Source organism: Petaurus breviceps, unplaced genomic scaffold, assembly GCF_028583685.1.
Source record: "Petaurus breviceps papuanus isolate PSGF00001 unplaced genomic scaffold, PetGlider_PUasm1.0 185, whole genome shotgun sequence".
In the NCBI taxonomy this organism is placed as follows: Eukaryota; Metazoa; Chordata; class Mammalia; order Diprotodontia; family Petauridae; genus Petaurus; species Petaurus breviceps.
The window spans coordinates 7048469-7065358 of record NW_027185797.1 but is presented as its reverse complement, the minus strand read 5'-3'; the positions used below and the strand labels follow the sequence as shown (position 1 = coordinate 7065358).

Sequence of the window (16890 nt, the reverse complement as noted above, 5' to 3'; positions counted from 1 at the left end):
GCACAGAGGGCAATCAGGACCAGAGAAGCCTAATCCAGCAGAAAAAAATCATACAGGAGGCTTTATCAACCATAGCTGGCTAATAGAGAAACAACGTCCTTCCTGACTTCTCTGCTAGTAACTGGGTGTGCAGAGAAATCTGACAACTGCATTTCTGGAATTCTGACACAGGTTAATCCAAACCTTAATACTCAGATTCAAAAGGCACATGTGCTCTTTTCAATGATTAGGCACAAAGACCAAGGTAACCCTAAATGCCTCCAACTCATCATTTCAGCAATAGTTTTCCTGATACCCATAACTACTGTGAAGGGGAAAAATAACTGCTCACTAAGTCACAATTCTAAGGGTGGAGTGATGCAAATACTGGAAAAAACAGGAAGATAGTTGCCTTCCCTATCTGGAGGTCTCATGGTAGAGGGACAGTTCCAGAGGCCAGAGCTGGAAACAATGGGTAGAAGTTGAAAGGGAGACTTAGGCATGGCTTAAGGGAAAACTCCTTAATAATCACAACTATCCAAAAGCAGAATTACAAGTGAAAGTGTTTCCCTAGAAGCAAATTCCATTGGTTAAGGATCTAGCACAAAGTGGCTGGTCCTGTGTCTGTGTCATGGGCCACTAGGGCAGGCTGCTGAAGCCAAGGAGGCCTCTTCTTAAAATCAAGTTTTCAAATACAAAATAAAGTACACAAGATTGCAAAGGAAACCAACTATACTGAACAGTTATCAAGTCCCAGGACCCTAGAATAAGAAGCCCTGAAAGTCTCCTGAGACTCTCTGGAACCCTGATTCTTAAAAACCACAATGCTCCTCTAAACAGGTTTTTTTTGAGGGGGGAAGATAGGGTAGTTGGGGTTAAGGGACTTGCCCAAGGTCACATGGCTAGTTTTGTGTTAAGTGTCTGAGGCCACATTTGAACTTAGGTCCTCCTTGAGTACAGGGCTGGTGCTCTATTCACTGCACCACCTAGTTGCCCCTAAATAGTTTTTAAAATATATTATTATAACATATTTAAAATACGAATTACATGGATGAAAATGTCCACGTGAGCACACAGACCTCAGGTATGATGGTAAAAGATTCCAGACTGGCATTACCCCATCTTAAGAAGCTGCCACTGGCCAGGGAGCCAGAACTCTTATCCAAGTGTAAATCCTGGCTCTGCCACTAAGCAGCTGGATGACCTTGGGCAAGCTATGTAAGCTCTCTTGGCCTGTTTCCTCATCTCCAAAATCAGATGGTTTCTAAGGTCCCTTCCAGTTCTAAAATAGTGATCCTACAATATTACAGATTAAATTACATTTTAAAGATGAATTAGAAAAGTAAAGTAAAAAACCTACCAACAATGCTGTCAAAAAAAGCACCACGGAGATGCCAATCATTCTTATCATTCAGGAAAGTGATCATGTGGGACAATAAGACATCATTGGCCTTCTGACGTCCAAAAAATACACATAAACGTGTAATTCCATTTTCCATTAGGGTTTGCTTCACAATGTTCTCTGGGTCGCTCAGTAAGGTGACAACTTTCTGCTGAACCATTTCATGTAAAGCCTGGAGTTCTGCAAAGACATTAAAAAGGAGTCAGTATTTGTGGGATCATAAAAACCTTCCCTCTTACTACCTCAGAAGAGTACATTAAACTACAATACTGCTAGCAGCTGGGTCCCCAACTGACTTCTGATAACAAATGTTTCTCAGAATCCCAAGCTCTGAGTTGGCAGAAATGCAATCTTGTTTTGCCTCAAAAAGTAAATGAAAAAATATCCTAATTAACAAATGCTGCAAACATAATCATTATCCCTCCAACTGACAAAAGTCCATCTATAAGAATCAAGAAACATAAAGAAAACACAGGTAAGGATATTTCCATAAGTTAATTCAATAAGGAAATTAATGAAATATTGGCTAATTTGGGGAATAATTTGATGTTTGAGTTCAATTAAAAAAAAAACAGCCTAGTCCCAGTATGAGTTGATTCAACACACATCTCAAAAGAGGCAGGAACCCTAGAGGAGACTAAGGCAGCAATGGTAATGCAATCTTGGCCTAATTCTTAGGCCTCCTGTCATAGGAAGAGAGGGTCTAGTATTTCACAACACCCCAAAAGAAGACAGCAGGGTTGCCTGCACTAGGCAGGCCAGGATTAAACCCAGATGCAGGCGTAGCCACCAACCAGAACCTCTGCCATCCAAGGGGACCATCAACACCATGACCCCCTACTCCCCTTCTACCCATCAGCCTGGAAGAGGATAGCAGGGCCACTTGTACATGGTAAGTTCAGGACAAACCAAACCCCATGTCCAGGGAGGAAATATCATCAGCCTCCCCTCAATGTGTACTTCAGCCTCCAAGCTGGGGATTAACTTTCTCATTCCTCACAAATGCTAATCAAAACCTTCTTTTCCCTACTCATGTCCCCCCCAACTCCCTGCCTCCTTCCCCTTCTCTCAGCTGAAGATGTGGTCCCTTTACTGGACATTCAAGATGCCCACACTCTTCATCTCAAACCCCCGACATCATTTCTTCCTCCCTCCGCCTTTCCCCAGTCTCTGACCTTCTCCTTGCCAAGGCCAACCCTTTGACATGTGCAATCAATCCTATTCTCCCACGACTTCTCCAGCAGATTGCACCTTCAATCATCCCAACTTTAGCTATTACAATCAACTTCTCGATATTGACTAATTCCTCCCAACTGCTTTCACACAGTGCCCAAGTCTTCCCCATTCTTAAAAAACCTCATTGGATCACACTATCTCCTCAAGCTGTCATTCTATATCACTCCTCAATTCTCAGCCATTCCTAGAAAAAGCTGCCTATGCTCGCCTTCACTTCCTCCTCTTTCACTCACTCCTCAACTCTTTGCAACCAGGATTCTGACCTCATCACTCAACAATCATTTCTTCACTGCCAAATCCAACAGTTTTTTATGAGCCCTGTGTACTGCATTTGACACTGAGGACCCCTCTCTTCTCCTAGAGATATTCTCTGCTCTCCAGATCTCTCTCTACTCTTTCCTGGTTCTCTTTGACCTTTCCATTACCAGTTTAGCCTCCATTTCATGCCCCGTAACTCTGGGTATTCCCTAAAACTTTGTCCTAGGCCCTCTTCCTTCTCTATGACCTCCATCAGCTCCTATGGACTTAAATCATCTCTACATAGATAATTCACAGATCTGGACATCCACCCCCCCAATTTCTCTGCTGAGCTTTCACTCTGCATCACTAGCTGCCAATCAGACATTTCACACTAGATGTCCCAGGGACTTCTCCAAGCAACATGCTTAAAATAGAACTCATTCTCTTTCTTTCCAAACCCAGCCCTCTTGTGCACCTCTGCAGTTACCCAGGTTAGCGATCTTTCATCATCCTCATCTCTCTGCCTCTTAAGTGCTCTCTACCCATTAAAACAATGACCAAATCTCACCACTCCTACCCCCAGGACACCCCCCCCCACTCAGACCACTACCACGTTAGTCTGGGCTTTCAATTCCTCTTGCCCAGACTACTGCAATCACTTTTTAATTGTTCTTTCTGCCTCAAGTCCCTCCACAATTCAATCTATCCTCCATCTTGCAGCCAAAGTGATTTGTGTGAAGTGTACATCTCACCATGCTATGCCCTTCTCAATCAATTCTAGTGAATACCCATGGCCTCTGGAATCAAATGCATTTAAACTCCTCCATTTAGTGTCTAAAGCCCTTCACAACCCGACCCCAACAAATCTTTTCTGCTACACTTGTACACATACACAGAGAGAGACATACACTCACACAGACACACTCACGTGTGCGCACACACACACACACATTCTCTCTCTCTATTTCTGTGTCACCATGCTTTCTGTCCCTCATGGTTGGAACCGCTCTCTTCAGTTCTGCTTCACAGAATTCCTCTTCCTTCCACACCCAGCTTACACCCTCCCTTCTACTTAAAGCCTTTCCTGATCCCATCCCTCATTGCCACAGCTCTTTCTCCCAACCATTGTAGGGGATAGCATATATACATATATATATATGATAGCACGTTCTGTATATATTTCCTCCATATATACATATATACATATGTCACCCTCAATAGAATGTAAGTTCCATCAGAAGGGTGAACTGTCTCATCCTTTGTATTCTCAGGACCCAGCACTGTGTTTGGCACATAACACTTCATATATGCTGCTAATTTATTGATTTTCTACCTAGAGTCTTTAATTTATTCCCAAAATAATAGCAATTCCACAATTGTCTTATAAAAAAAGCCTTATGCAATCACACAATTCAGGACTCTATTATTCATCTAGCCCCTCAGTCTAGTCCAGAGATCACTGGACCGGGAGTCACAACGACTGCTTCTGGTCATTAACTGGTGGCTCTGTGTACTGTCTGTGTGGCCTTGTGTTCATCATTTAACCTCCCTGGGGCCTCAGTTTCCCCATCTGTGAAATGAGGGATTAGAATCAGATGATCTCTAAAGACCTTTCAAGCTCCACAGCCTAGAAGCTTCTGTTTCCTTGCGTGTTCTGAATCCTTTCACCCATTCAATATTTGGAGAGTCTACTCTACTCATGACACTTTACTAAGTGCTGTGATGGGTGATAGGAGGAAAAAGCAGGGTCCTGGACCACAGGGAGCCTTACTGTAGCTACTGCACAGAGAGAACAGACCAATTCTGAAAAGGAAGTTTCCAGAGAAGCCATAAGAGGAAGGCTTCACTATTTACAATTTAAGACCATCACAATAAAATTAGATAAGGGGACCGAAGTTAGGATTTCTCAGCTACTGTTAACCCATGCAGGTTTAAAGATGACAGAAATGCTGATGCAATTAAAATTTCCATGGAGGGGAAAATATGTATATCTGTGTATGTGTCTGTGTACATACATATATCAAATATATAAATATACATACATATGTCAAATACATAAAAATCAGAATCTGAGCATGGTCAAGCTTGGTCACAGTTTTAACTGGTTACAGAGCAAAGGAGAGTGTGTTCACTGCCCAGCTTGGCTTCTAACTTTCCTCATCAGGGTCAGGCCTGAGCTGGTTGGCCCGGAACACACAGAATCTTCCATTACTGAATCACTCCTAGAGGAAAGGCAATGAGAAAGTGAAAGCCATGTTACCTGTGTCATAATTTTCACTGGGGTGTGTAACTTCATCTAATTCTTCACTATTTGGGTCATTTTCCATATTGAGATTTTTCAGCTGTACCAACTCCAGGAATCTCAGAGCTGTTTCTGCCAGCAATGCTATGTTTTCTATAAGATGAAGAAAGACAATGAGGAAACAATAATCCTTATTAATATTATCTTACATCTAAATACTTTTCATTCTGTACTACTCTATCCCCCCTCCAAAAAATCCTAAATCTTATAACTAAGAAAAATGTTTGACTTTTGTAATGCATTACATTATCAAAATAACTGAGTCAAACTTCTAATTACTAACCTCATAATCACAATTTAGTTATTTTCAAAGCTATGAACCTTAGAATGCAGTATCCCCTCTTACCCTATGCCCAACTACTACATGCACATACTCCGAAAAAGCTACCACAAATAATGCTATTGATAAAGCTTACCTTAACACATCATACTGAGTGCCAGCCTAAAGTCTGCTCTGCTCCTCATCAGGGCCATCAACCAGGCCCTCTGTGCAGGGCAGCAAAGCCTCGGATCCCAATCTATTCTTCAGCAGGCTTGTTAAGTTTCTTCCCAGACTCTCCAAGGGGTACTGCCAGTTCTGGTTAGATCTTAGCTAAGAAGCCAGTCCCTCTGCTTATCTCTCCTCCCAGCAATCATGGTATTCTCTGATCCTTATCTATGCCCACATCATTTCACAGACTCGATATGTCAGAGGTCCCGATGCTAAATAAAGCCTGGGATTGTCAGTTCTCCTACCCACAGACCTGTTAGTGTACCAGCTCAGCCCCACCCACTCCAGCACCATGAATGTCAGCACTTAGTTTTAGATCATCTGGACAGAGGTGCCCAAGTGAGTCTCTCCCATTTATGATACCACTGCCAGGTGGATCTGACCACTGGACTCAGATGGCTTTGAAGAAAATGAGGCTGGTGATTCTGTACAGCCCTTCCTCACTTAAAATCCAATTCACTTACATGTCATGGCCTCAAATCCCTGATGTCATGGTGCTCTTTGAGAACAAAGGACAAACAACAACATGGGAAATAGCTGCCCCTTATCATGGCTTTTCACCCAAAGTCATATTCTCTCAAAACCAGCTACCTAATGATACTAGATAAAAGTAATGCTTTTTCTTGCCTAAGAGCATTCTCTTTGCATGGACTTACTTGACAAATAGTATCTTGAATAAACAGAAAGTCACTAGATTATTAAGGATGGTATTACTAAATTAGCAGTTTATACCTTACTTGTCTCTCACCTCATCCAACACCTGACAGGGCTCACTGGAGATTCCCAGGCTCACATGAAGTTCAGCACCCACATTTTAGCTTTCTGATTAAGACTAAAAAGTCCTACACATTTCCATGACTTAGTAAGCAGCAGAGACTGAATACACTGCATATGTTTGCGTTAACAGCGAAGGTTATAATGAGTATCAATGCTATGTAATAGGATGAAGCACTAATGACATGATTAAAACCTGGAATGCTTTTTCCCCTGAATCCTCCCAAGTTGTGAAGCTGCTCCACAGTCAGCAGGCCTGGGGAGCAGGGAGGGCAGAGGGAAGGAACCCCCATGGTCTTCTTGGGGCCAATGCCATATGGTCAGCAGTGCCAGCTCCTCACACTGGAATCATCCGACTTGTTCTGTTTCTTTGGTCTCCTAATTGTGGCCAGATGTCCTTGACACTGACCTTGGGGGATTGGTTTTTGCTCTACTTGGTACTGTTTGGTTTACCTACTTCTATCTGATAAGTAAATCAGCTTATCCACTTCAACTAATCCTATATTATACAAATACGTAAGAGTAGTTGGTATTTCTGGGGTTCTTATTTAGGTCCTAATGCCATTCACCCCAAACTAGTGTCCGCTGGGTTTCACACACAGAAAGGAACACTGCTATCCGGCAGCAGTTACAGGTGGTCAACTCACCATCATCAGTCAGAAAAAGCCTTAAAAAGCTCTTCTTGGGGGACATGCCCCAAAATCTCACGTAGTGGCAACAATATGTAACCAGCACAACTCCTACTGGCAAATACCTTTCAAACAATGACAATACCACACTTATTGTGTACACACCAGATGATTTAACACGCTCCCTTTTGTCCACCAAATTACCATACAGACATATATGATTCGTTTTGTATTGCTAAAAAATCCTTCATGCTGAAATGAATGTTTCCAGCATTCATGTGAGCCCGATTTTAGGGTGAGATGAACAGTTAATCATTCAAGTCAAGGTGGGGGTAAGTGAACCTCCACAGAAGCCAGGAAATTGACAAAGTACATTTACTCATCATCAGGAAAAAGAAACTGTGTCCAAGAGCTCAAACCTTAGGCAAGGTCAGTTACTCTAGTAAGAACACAGAGAACCCCCAGATACAAGGTCCAAGGGTTCTATACTTCAAAACTCCAAAGACTCGTGATTCCATGGGGTGGACCTTCCCCCTCTAGGACACATCCCAACCCCTCTGCCACCCAGGAGATGGTCTATGTCGAATTGCTATGAATAATAAACTCATCACTGTGAGGCCACCCTGGTGATGCGCTTCTCCAAACTTTGCTAGGCCCATCCTCACCCAGAGGTCCACATGGTCAAAGCCTCCCAGTTTGGCAGGACCTGCTGAGGTGGACACTCCATGAAAAGGGCCTCACTGGCTCACCTCTAATGCACATTCTGATGCACTAGAGTAAAATGTTACTGGGCAGGGAAGCCATTGATTCTCATTCCAAGTTACTCAAATCCAGCTGTCAGGTTTTCATTTGCGATCCCTACAAAATTATAAGAATCTGTTCTATGGAATCATCACTGTCTACTCTGAAAAATGTCAAGAGTATGAAGACGTAGAAGTCATTAGAGCTGTAACCAAAATAACAATCACAAATCTCCTTTTCAGTATAGATGACCTTAGTGTTATATCTCAAAATTAAATTCCCACTAAAATTGAAGAGACTTCTGTAAAAGTGACAGTCCCTAACTTAAACTTACAAAAATGCCTATGAAATCATTAATCAGAGGATAAACTCTTACCAGCATAAGCAAGCCTGACAATAGTTGCCTCATCTTGAGCCAAATGCGCTATTCCTGGCAAAATGTACTCGGGATAGATATTGATATCGTTGCGGGGCACCTCTCTGACAAGAGCCAGAACCTTGGTGAGTGTCCTCACAGCTTCTGCCCTCACCCTGGGCACAGAGTCATTGCTAAAGTGCAAAAGATACGGGGTGATACGATCCAGAAGAATCTCCACACTTAACCTTGGGGCCAAGTGGAGGATAAGCTCCAAAGCAGCCAGCTTGGAATCACAGGACTTTAGGGTCTGGAGACAGGACGTTATGACAGACACTAGAATCACCAGCCCATTCTCCTTCGTCTCGCCCTCAGCCTTCTCTGTTCGGTCGTGACCACAGAGATTGTGGACGATGTTATCCAAATCCTTCCTAATGACCAGGATACGCTCATCAGCAGAGAGGAACGTCTCCTTGGCAAACTGGGCCATGTAAGGCTGGAGGAACGTGTAAAATATTTCAGGGAAGGCATTACCACGCTGTTGCTTTAAGTAATCTTCGGCCTCTAAACGTTTATCAGGCTCACAGTGGATCATCTGGGTCACCTGCACCGAGCATGAATGAATCAAAGGGAATGGAGACACAAGGTTAGAAATCCTAATAAAACTAAGACGAAAAAGAATATAAGCAACTTTGTGATGGAAATTCATAACAGAGTATCCTCAAAACAAAGTGGCAGCTGGGGGAAGTCTAAGCTAACGTCCCCCTGCCCACACCAAGAGGCCTGGAGCACAGCACAGGACCAGAGAACAATGTGAGGGACATCACAGTGACCTGGAGTCCTGGATGGAAAGCTGTGCGCTGGACAGCACACTGATCAATATATATCAATAACAAAGGAATCATCCCAATTGCCACCTGGATCCCTGGACCACCAACAGATGACCGGGAGGTCAAAAACACAGCAAGATGAAAATGGGGAGTACACCAGCACCTCTCTCTCAGGTTGTATGGGAGTCAAATCAGCCAATATTTGTAAAGCACCTGGCAAAAGTAGGCGTCATATAAATGCATGCCACTACAGTTAGTATCATTTCCCAGGCTGAACGAAGTAATGACCTATCTACTGACTAAATCCCCGAGGCCATGATCCTGTTAGTGGCTCTGTCTCTTCAGCCCACTGGAAAGTGCTGGACTCCAGGGTCTTTTAGGTACTGATGGTCCCAGAATGGGGAGATACTGTATCCTGTAATTGGTATCTTCTCATGACTATCTCCATTCTCCGCTAGTCTTAAGACTAAGTAACAAGGGGTGGCAGCTGTGTTTGTGCCTCATTTCCTACATTTCTCCTCTCCCTTTCCCCACTGACTGTAACCTAGGAAAGAACTGAAGGATACCAAGGAAATAAAAGTAAATGAGTATTATATGAGAAATTCAGTCCAACAGGTTTTGGGTCTAAGATGGAGGGAGAAGGCTCCAGCTGGCTTCCACACAGTAAACGCCAGAGCTGCTTTCAATGGGCTCAGAGGCTTTTTCCACCCAATTGCAGGTGTAGACCGTTCCAGAGCAATGTCAGTGCCAGATGTCTGATGACTAGGTTAAGATGTCTCTCTACATCATACTTACCACAGACTTTTCCACTTCCAAGCTAACCACACTTACCAATTCTCTGATGCTGCGGTCTTCAATTTTATTTAGCACTTGCTCAGGGAAAAAATGTCCATTTCTATATGCCAAAAGCTGGGACAAGTCGAACAGTGGGACCCCTTCGGTAAATAGTTCAGCTATCACACAACCTGTAAAACATAAGATGTAACCTCTACAGCAAAGGAGATACAAGAGAAACTAAATCCAACACATTTTATCCATTCAGAGTAAACATTTCAACAAATTCCTAGAACTCAGATACAAAGTAATTAAAATGATTTACTACTGATAATAATAAGAGCTGGGGTTTACAAAGATGGAATCTTACATCCATTATTCTATTTCAGGGCCACAAAAAGACACAGATAGGTACTATGGGTATTATTGTCCCCATTTTACAGATGATTAGACTGAAGCTGCAAGAGGGTCTGTGATTGTCCCAAGGTCCAAATCGTACAATGTTGATCAAATGGGGAGAAATCTGACTTTCACAGGTCCACAGGCAGTGAGTGTAGTACAGTGAAAAGAACCTTACATTTGGAGCCAGAGAACCTGAGTTTAGAACCCAATTCTGGTACACATTAGTCCCTGTATAAATACTAATTCACTGAACTAGGCAATTTGTTCATTTACAAAATAACAGTGGATAAAATGATCTAAGGTCCTTTACAATCCTTTCTCCCACTGCAAGGAGGGAGACAAGAGTCTAAGAAAACTGTTTTCTCACTGTTATGTTAAAAAAAAAAACTGTCTGAAGCTAATAAATATAGCTGTGTCACAAGAGACCTTCCATCAAGAAAGGACTGCTGATAAGGTAGCATATGCTGCTCTCCTCAAACTAGTCCAAGACTCAATAACCCCAGAATGGCAAAGTGACACCATGTTCCCAAGCAGGCAAGGACAGTTCCCTCAATTACAAAATGCACTCACACAGGCTTATAAAAAGGCCTTTCACGTCTACCTAGTGGCAGAGGCAGCCCCTATGTGAAGACCATCATTCACAGAATGGAAGCCCACAAGTGTTTTGGTCCCATCTACATAGTGGAGGTTTTAAGGGAGTGATTTGTTGGGGAGTTTTGGTGTATGCAAAGGGAGAAGTTTGGGGAAAGAATTTATATTTTTTTAATGGTATCTATCAGGGTTTCTACACTGTTTCAGGATTGCCAGCCACTCACGAAGTTGGGACATGTGTGTCTTGGATGAGAATCAGGAAAATACAAATACATTCCTCAAATCAGTAGATAGGAGCCACTCAAATGGACTGACAACCTAGAAAAATGGCAGTCATATTCCAGAATGCTGAAATATTTAGAGAGGCCATATCCAAACCATGCAAAGTACTGATCTCTTTCAGGAGGAGGGAAGAAACGCTGTGTGACACAGGCCCACTCAGAGTGAAAAAAGATGGAAGCCGAGGAAAGGAGGCGACTATGAAATCCTGTCTACAAAAGGAAGTCTACGAAGTGATGGAATACTAGTGTGAGGAAGCACCTCTCAAAGATTAAAAATGATTAGTTCTGGAAAGAATTCTGAAAGGTATGATGTCTACAACAAGGCAATATGCCTCTACATCTCCCCCAAGAAGTGAGAGAAATGAGAAAGACTAAAAACTCTAAATAGCCTCACATAATAACTTACATAAATAACACTGGTCAGAAATCTACAGGAGATTCAGAAAAACCAAAATGTTATCACAAGATAGACAAACTTATGAAGTGAATATGATCGTGGCCATCCTTCCCAAATATCCGTTGGTGGCACTCTCAGAGACAGAAGAGTGGGCTGCACCAAGCATAAGAAGAATCCAGAATAACAGCATTTAAATCATTCTATACCCAGTTGCAAAAAGGAGTTGTGGGCATGAGCTCTACAAATACATTTGTGGGGTACACAAATGCACTATAATCTTCTGATTATGGATGAATTCTCACCAATTTTTTGAGGGGGGAAGGCAAGGGAATTGGCTTTTGAATGACTTGCCCATGGTCACAAAGCTACTAAGTTTCAAGTGTCTGAGGCCACATTTGAACTCAGGTCCTCTTGACTCCAGGGCCAGTGCTCTAATCACTGAGCCAACTAGCTGCCCCCTGCACTATAATCTTTAATCATAAATTTCCTAACTTGTTTAAAATTGCCTTCAACTTTTTTAGGCTAAAGAGCTGAAGTCGATTAAACTCATACGTAATATGTAAATTTATGGAAAAACTTAAAAGAAATTATGACGAAATGCACAAATATGGACATTTTTGTCTAAAACAACCAATACTCCATTCACGGTATGTCTGGAACATAGCGTGCTTTTGGCAAAAATATAGAGACTTCGCCTAACTGCATCGAGTGCAAAAAGACCTGAGTTCAAATCCTGCCTCAGATATTTACTAACTGTGTGACCCTTGAAGTGCCTTAACTTCTCTTTGTCTCAGTTTTCTCACTTATAAAATGGGGACAGTAGTACCTCCCAGGGTTGTTGTAAGGATCAATGAAATAACTCATGTAAAGCTCATGGCAAACCTTAAAGTGCCATAGAAATACAAGCCATTGATGTCAGTGGCATCTATTAAAAAGAACTGTCATGCCAATAAATTAATTTGTCAAGATCTAACCAATTAAAGCAATGCAACTCGTTGCAATGGAGGGGAAGGAGCTTCCCTCAGCACACTTCAGTAACTCAAATATACCTGCCGAAAAGATGTCCATTGCACGCTTCAGCTCCCCTCTTGTCCTCTGGTTGCTGTTCGTCAAGTCCACCAAGGGGGTTGAAGGATCTTTCATGCCCTCTAACTCAGTGGCAAACATGCCACCATCGACAAAGCGCTCAGGAGCTATGTAACAAGTTCTCCTCCGTGATGTGTCAAAGAAATAGTTGAAATCAGCAGGGTTGTCTTCTGGAAGATAAGTAGGCTTAAAACTGGCAAAGTCTGTTAGAAGAACCCAATTCCAACTGGTTACCATGATATTTTCAGTTTTGATGTCGCCATGACGGACCCCAGATTTGTGAGCTTGGTCCACAGCAGTCAAGATCTGGAAAGCAATCCACCGCTTTTCAATATTATTTAAGAATGGACGGGTACTGATGCGATCATAGAGGTTGTCTCGGACGTACTGCCTGAAGAGCAGAGCCGCTTTTTCGGATGTTTTTTCTGTGGCCCTCTGGAATGGCAGACAGTTCTGGGCTGAATTAAGCCGTATTTTCAGCTCTTCCAGTTCCTGTTTGTAGCTAGTTAAAGGTAATGTTGGATCCTGAATTGCAAAGACCTTCACCACCACCAAACCTTCTCTGTGCTTGGCTCGAGCAACTTTAAAAAACCGAGTACTACCAAGACTTTTGTCATATTCAAAATCATGGATGTCTGAAAAATAGCTGTCCACAGAAAGGATCTGGGAGGGGGCAATGCCAGCCAGCTGGTTTCCCATAATGAAAGAATCTCTGCCAATATCGTGAAGATATGATACCTACAAAAAAAAAACAGATGAAAAAGATGGCCCAGGAGACAATCACCTTCCTTCATGTTCCCTCCCTCCTTCTTAGGAGATACGAATAAACGCTTTAACTGAGATTGGTAGAACCTCATTATTTTCTATATTCAGGATGCTCTTACTTGAAAATAGTCCATCACTAAGATCTAGCCATCTGGGAAAATAAAGAGAAATGTACCATGTAAGTAGTAAGCTGAAAATGTTAAGAGTTTGTATTTCTTGATCTAAAAAAACTCAGTTCAAAAAATATTTACTTAGCATCTAACATAAGCTCAGTTCTGTGGCCATGCATAAAATAAGCATCACCCTACCCTAGAGGGGAGGGGGAAAAAAGAAAAACACAAAATACTTTCTTTCTCATTTTATACAGTCAGTTGAACTGCCACAAAGGCAGGACAAAACAAGGCTAGCCATCTTTGCACAGTACAGTGAGAAAAGCTGGTTTCAATTCACTAAATGCCTATATGACCATGGGTAAAGCACTTCCACTCTCAGTTTCTTCATCTGTACAAATGAAGGGTTTGGTTTTCTTCTAGCACTACATCTATAATCCTCGACCAGGGGTGGGGGGAACCTGTAGCCTCAAGGCCACATGTGGCCCCCTAGGTCAAGTGTGGTCTTTTGACTGAATCCGAACTTCACAGAACAAATCCCCTTGATGAAAGGATTTGTTCTGTAAAACTTGGACTCGATCAAAAGGCCAAACCCAAGGACCAAGAAGGTCACATGTGGCCTTGAGGCCGAAGGTACCCCACCCCTGTCCTAGACCTAACTACAGAGCTTGAGCTACTTGGTGTAGTAGGAAATGTGCTGGATTTGGATTCACAACACCTGAATTCTAACACTTAACAGTCAGTGGTAGCCAATTAAATCAGCAACAACTGGACCTCAGAGCTAAGACACAGCCAATGTCTGGAAATGAATGTCCCACTGACATCTTAAACTCCACTGTCCAGGGCTGAACTCATTATCCTCCTCCATAACCTCCCCCATTCTCCAAACTTCCCTATTACTGCCAAAGACACCACCAGCGACACTGTCATCTGGGGTCACACCTTGGAGGTCACCCATGACTCCCTGCCTACATCTATGTGGCCAGGTCCTGGTGATTTCACCTTTGTGACATTTCTCACGTGCCCCCTCTCACCTATGCTATAATCTGCTGGTTGTTCTCTGCCATAAATCTCTCCCAACTCCAGCCCATCCTGCACTGATCTGTCAAACATCACGATCTTCTTAAAGTACAGGTGTGACTATGCCACACAATCCCAGCACCACCATTCAATCAGTTCCAGAGGCTTCCCATTATCTCCAGGATTATCTCCAATTTGTCCTGACTCTCGTTTACATAGATGTGCAGATGCTGGTTCCCCATCAGGCTGTGAGCTCTCTGAGAGCGGTCTTTTGCCATTTTTTGCATCCCCAGCGCTTGGCACAGTGCCTGACACTTAGTAGGTGATTAGTAAATGCTTAATGACTCCAGGATTAAATACAAAATCCTCTCTTTGCAATTCAAAGCCCTTAATAACCTGGCCATTCCTAGGCTTCCAGTCTTCTTAAAGCCCCTCTGCAGTCCAATGACACTGGTCTCCTCACTCTTCCTCACAAAAGACTTCATCTCCCAGTCTGTGCATTCTCACCAGCTGCCCTGATGCCTGGAATGATCTCCCTCCTGGCTTCCCTGGTGTCCTTCAAGGCCCAGCTAAAACACCACTTTCTAAAAGGGGCCTTTCCCAACCCTCTTCATCTCAGTTCCCTGCCTCTGTTGATGGGTTTTTCTGTAGTTATCCTGTATGCAGCTTGTACACAGGGGCGTGCCTGTTATCTCCTCCATTAGACTGTGAGCTCCTAGAGAGCAGGGTCTGTCTTTGCCTCTCTTTGTATCCCCTGTGTTCAGCACAGTCCCAGACACAAAGGAAGAACAGTCAAAGCTTGATGACCAGCCTGACCCAAGTCTCATCTCCTTCAACCATAAAATGGGGGAAAATAGTAGCTGCAATACCTACCTCACAGGGCGGGTGTGAGGGTCAAATGAGATAAGCTTTGTGAAGTGCTTTGCAGACCATACGGCCCCTGTAAAAGGTCATGAGACTTCCATTCCACTGTAGGGAGGGAAGGGAGAGGCAGGGAGGAATCCTGGCCAAAGCTGTTAAAGTTAGAGCAAAAAAGGAAACTAATAAACCAGAGTGCCAACGGCTGCTGCCAGCCTCTGCTGTGGCTGACTTGGCTGTTTCCCCACCACCACCAAAAAAAGGGAAAGAAAACAAAAACAAGTCGCAGGTTCTCAAATGAGCTAAACTTCCCAGTGGTGAAGAGCGGAGAAAAACCATCGGATTCTCAGGAAATTGAGAGGCTGCGGAATCCAGGACGGGAGGCAGGGGTGGGGGACTCAGGGGCGGCCCCCAAGAGCATCTGTTCGGTAAAACCTGGACTCCAAGGGCCGCCCCTGAGGCCCTAGAAGGCCATAGGCTCCCCACCCCGGAGGCAGACCATCTTCCAGGACCGGAGATGAGGGGAGGGGAAGAACAGGGTGAGAGGGGGCAGCCCTGGAGGGGCGGCAGGAAAGAAATCTTAGAGAGCGGAGGGGAAAGCAGGCCTGGGGGGCTGAGGCGGGAAGAAGGAAGCAGCCCCAGGGGAGAGGAGAAGCGGGGGCGGGGCCAGGAGTAAGAACTCGTCCTGGGGAGGGGGGGTAGGACCAGCCCCGAGGGGGAGGCCTGGGGGAGGGACTGTCTAGAGCGAGAGGAGCCTTTCACTCCGGGAGGAGGGAGTTGGGGAGGGGGACAGAGGGACCATCGCCCCTGGCCCGGCCCAGCCCACCCGCCCCATCTCGCCCCCGGACCGGCCTCCACCAAGCCCACCTCGCTGCGTGCGGCCGGAGCCCCGGGCGGCGGGATGGACGGACGGACACTCGCGGGGTCCGGCCCACGGACGCCCCGGCACCTCCCACCCCCGGTTCCCCAGCGGCTGGGCCAGGACCCGCAGCCCGCGGGGAAACCGACCGGTCGGCCCTCACTTCCGGGACGCTGCGGAAGTGACGTAAGGGAAAGGCGGAAGTGCTCCGAGGTGCCTCGGTTGCTAGGAGACGAGGAAGGCGGAAGACGCTGAGAGTTTAGAAAAACTAGACTCCTGGACCATGCATCAAGCAGCCGACTTTATGAAGTGACTCCTGAGCCGGCTTTACGGGGACTAAAGGGAAACAATCCCTGCCCTCAAGGAGCTTACATTCCAACCTGTTGAGACAACATTTACATTAACAGGTAGATATGAAATAGATCCAAAGTAGTATTAGGGGAGAAGGGCGCTAGCACCTCGGGGGATCATGGGGCGTGGGGGAGGGGGATGCCAGGGAAACCTTCTTAGAAGGCGGTACCCAGAGGCAGCCAGGCCTTCTGAGAGGCAGGCTGTACAGTCAGGGGGCAGGCGGAGTGCCAGGCAGTCAGCCTGGACCGAAGGGTCATGAAGGAGGGTAATATGTGAAAAGCTGGAGAGAGAGGTTAGGGTCGCGTTGTGAGGGAGCTTGAGACTCCAAGCAGAAGAATTTAATCCTGGAGGTAACAGGGATCCTCTGGGGTTTATTGAGAAGCGGGGAGGGAAGAGATGATTGAACTTTCACCTTAGT

The 16890-nt window shown here is 44.6% G+C and overlaps 1 protein-coding gene across 2 annotated transcripts in view; it reads right to left on the bottom strand.

Annotated features, from left to right (window-relative positions):
* Positions 1–16303, bottom strand: part of PIK3R4 (phosphoinositide-3-kinase regulatory subunit 4) — a 73342-nt gene extending 57039 nt beyond the window's left edge. Inside the window, exons 1-7 of one of the 2 annotated variants that reach the window (XM_069088402.1) lie at positions 16130–16303; positions 15278–15417; positions 12473–13247; positions 9810–9943; positions 8170–8752; positions 5118–5252; positions 1340–1561 (exon numbers count right to left, since the gene is read on the bottom strand). In XM_069088402.1, coding sequence (XP_068944503.1) covers positions 1340–1561; positions 5118–5252; positions 8170–8752; positions 9810–9943; positions 12473–13208 — 1810 coding nt within the window. In that variant the 5' untranslated portion in view covers positions 13209–13247; positions 15278–15417; positions 16130–16303. The remainder of the gene's footprint in view (positions 1–1339; positions 1562–5117; positions 5253–8169; positions 8753–9809; positions 9944–12472; positions 13248–15277; positions 15418–16129) is intronic. The other variant, XM_069088403.1, reaches the window with a different exon arrangement.
* Between the last annotated feature and the right edge of the window lie 587 nt (positions 16304–16890).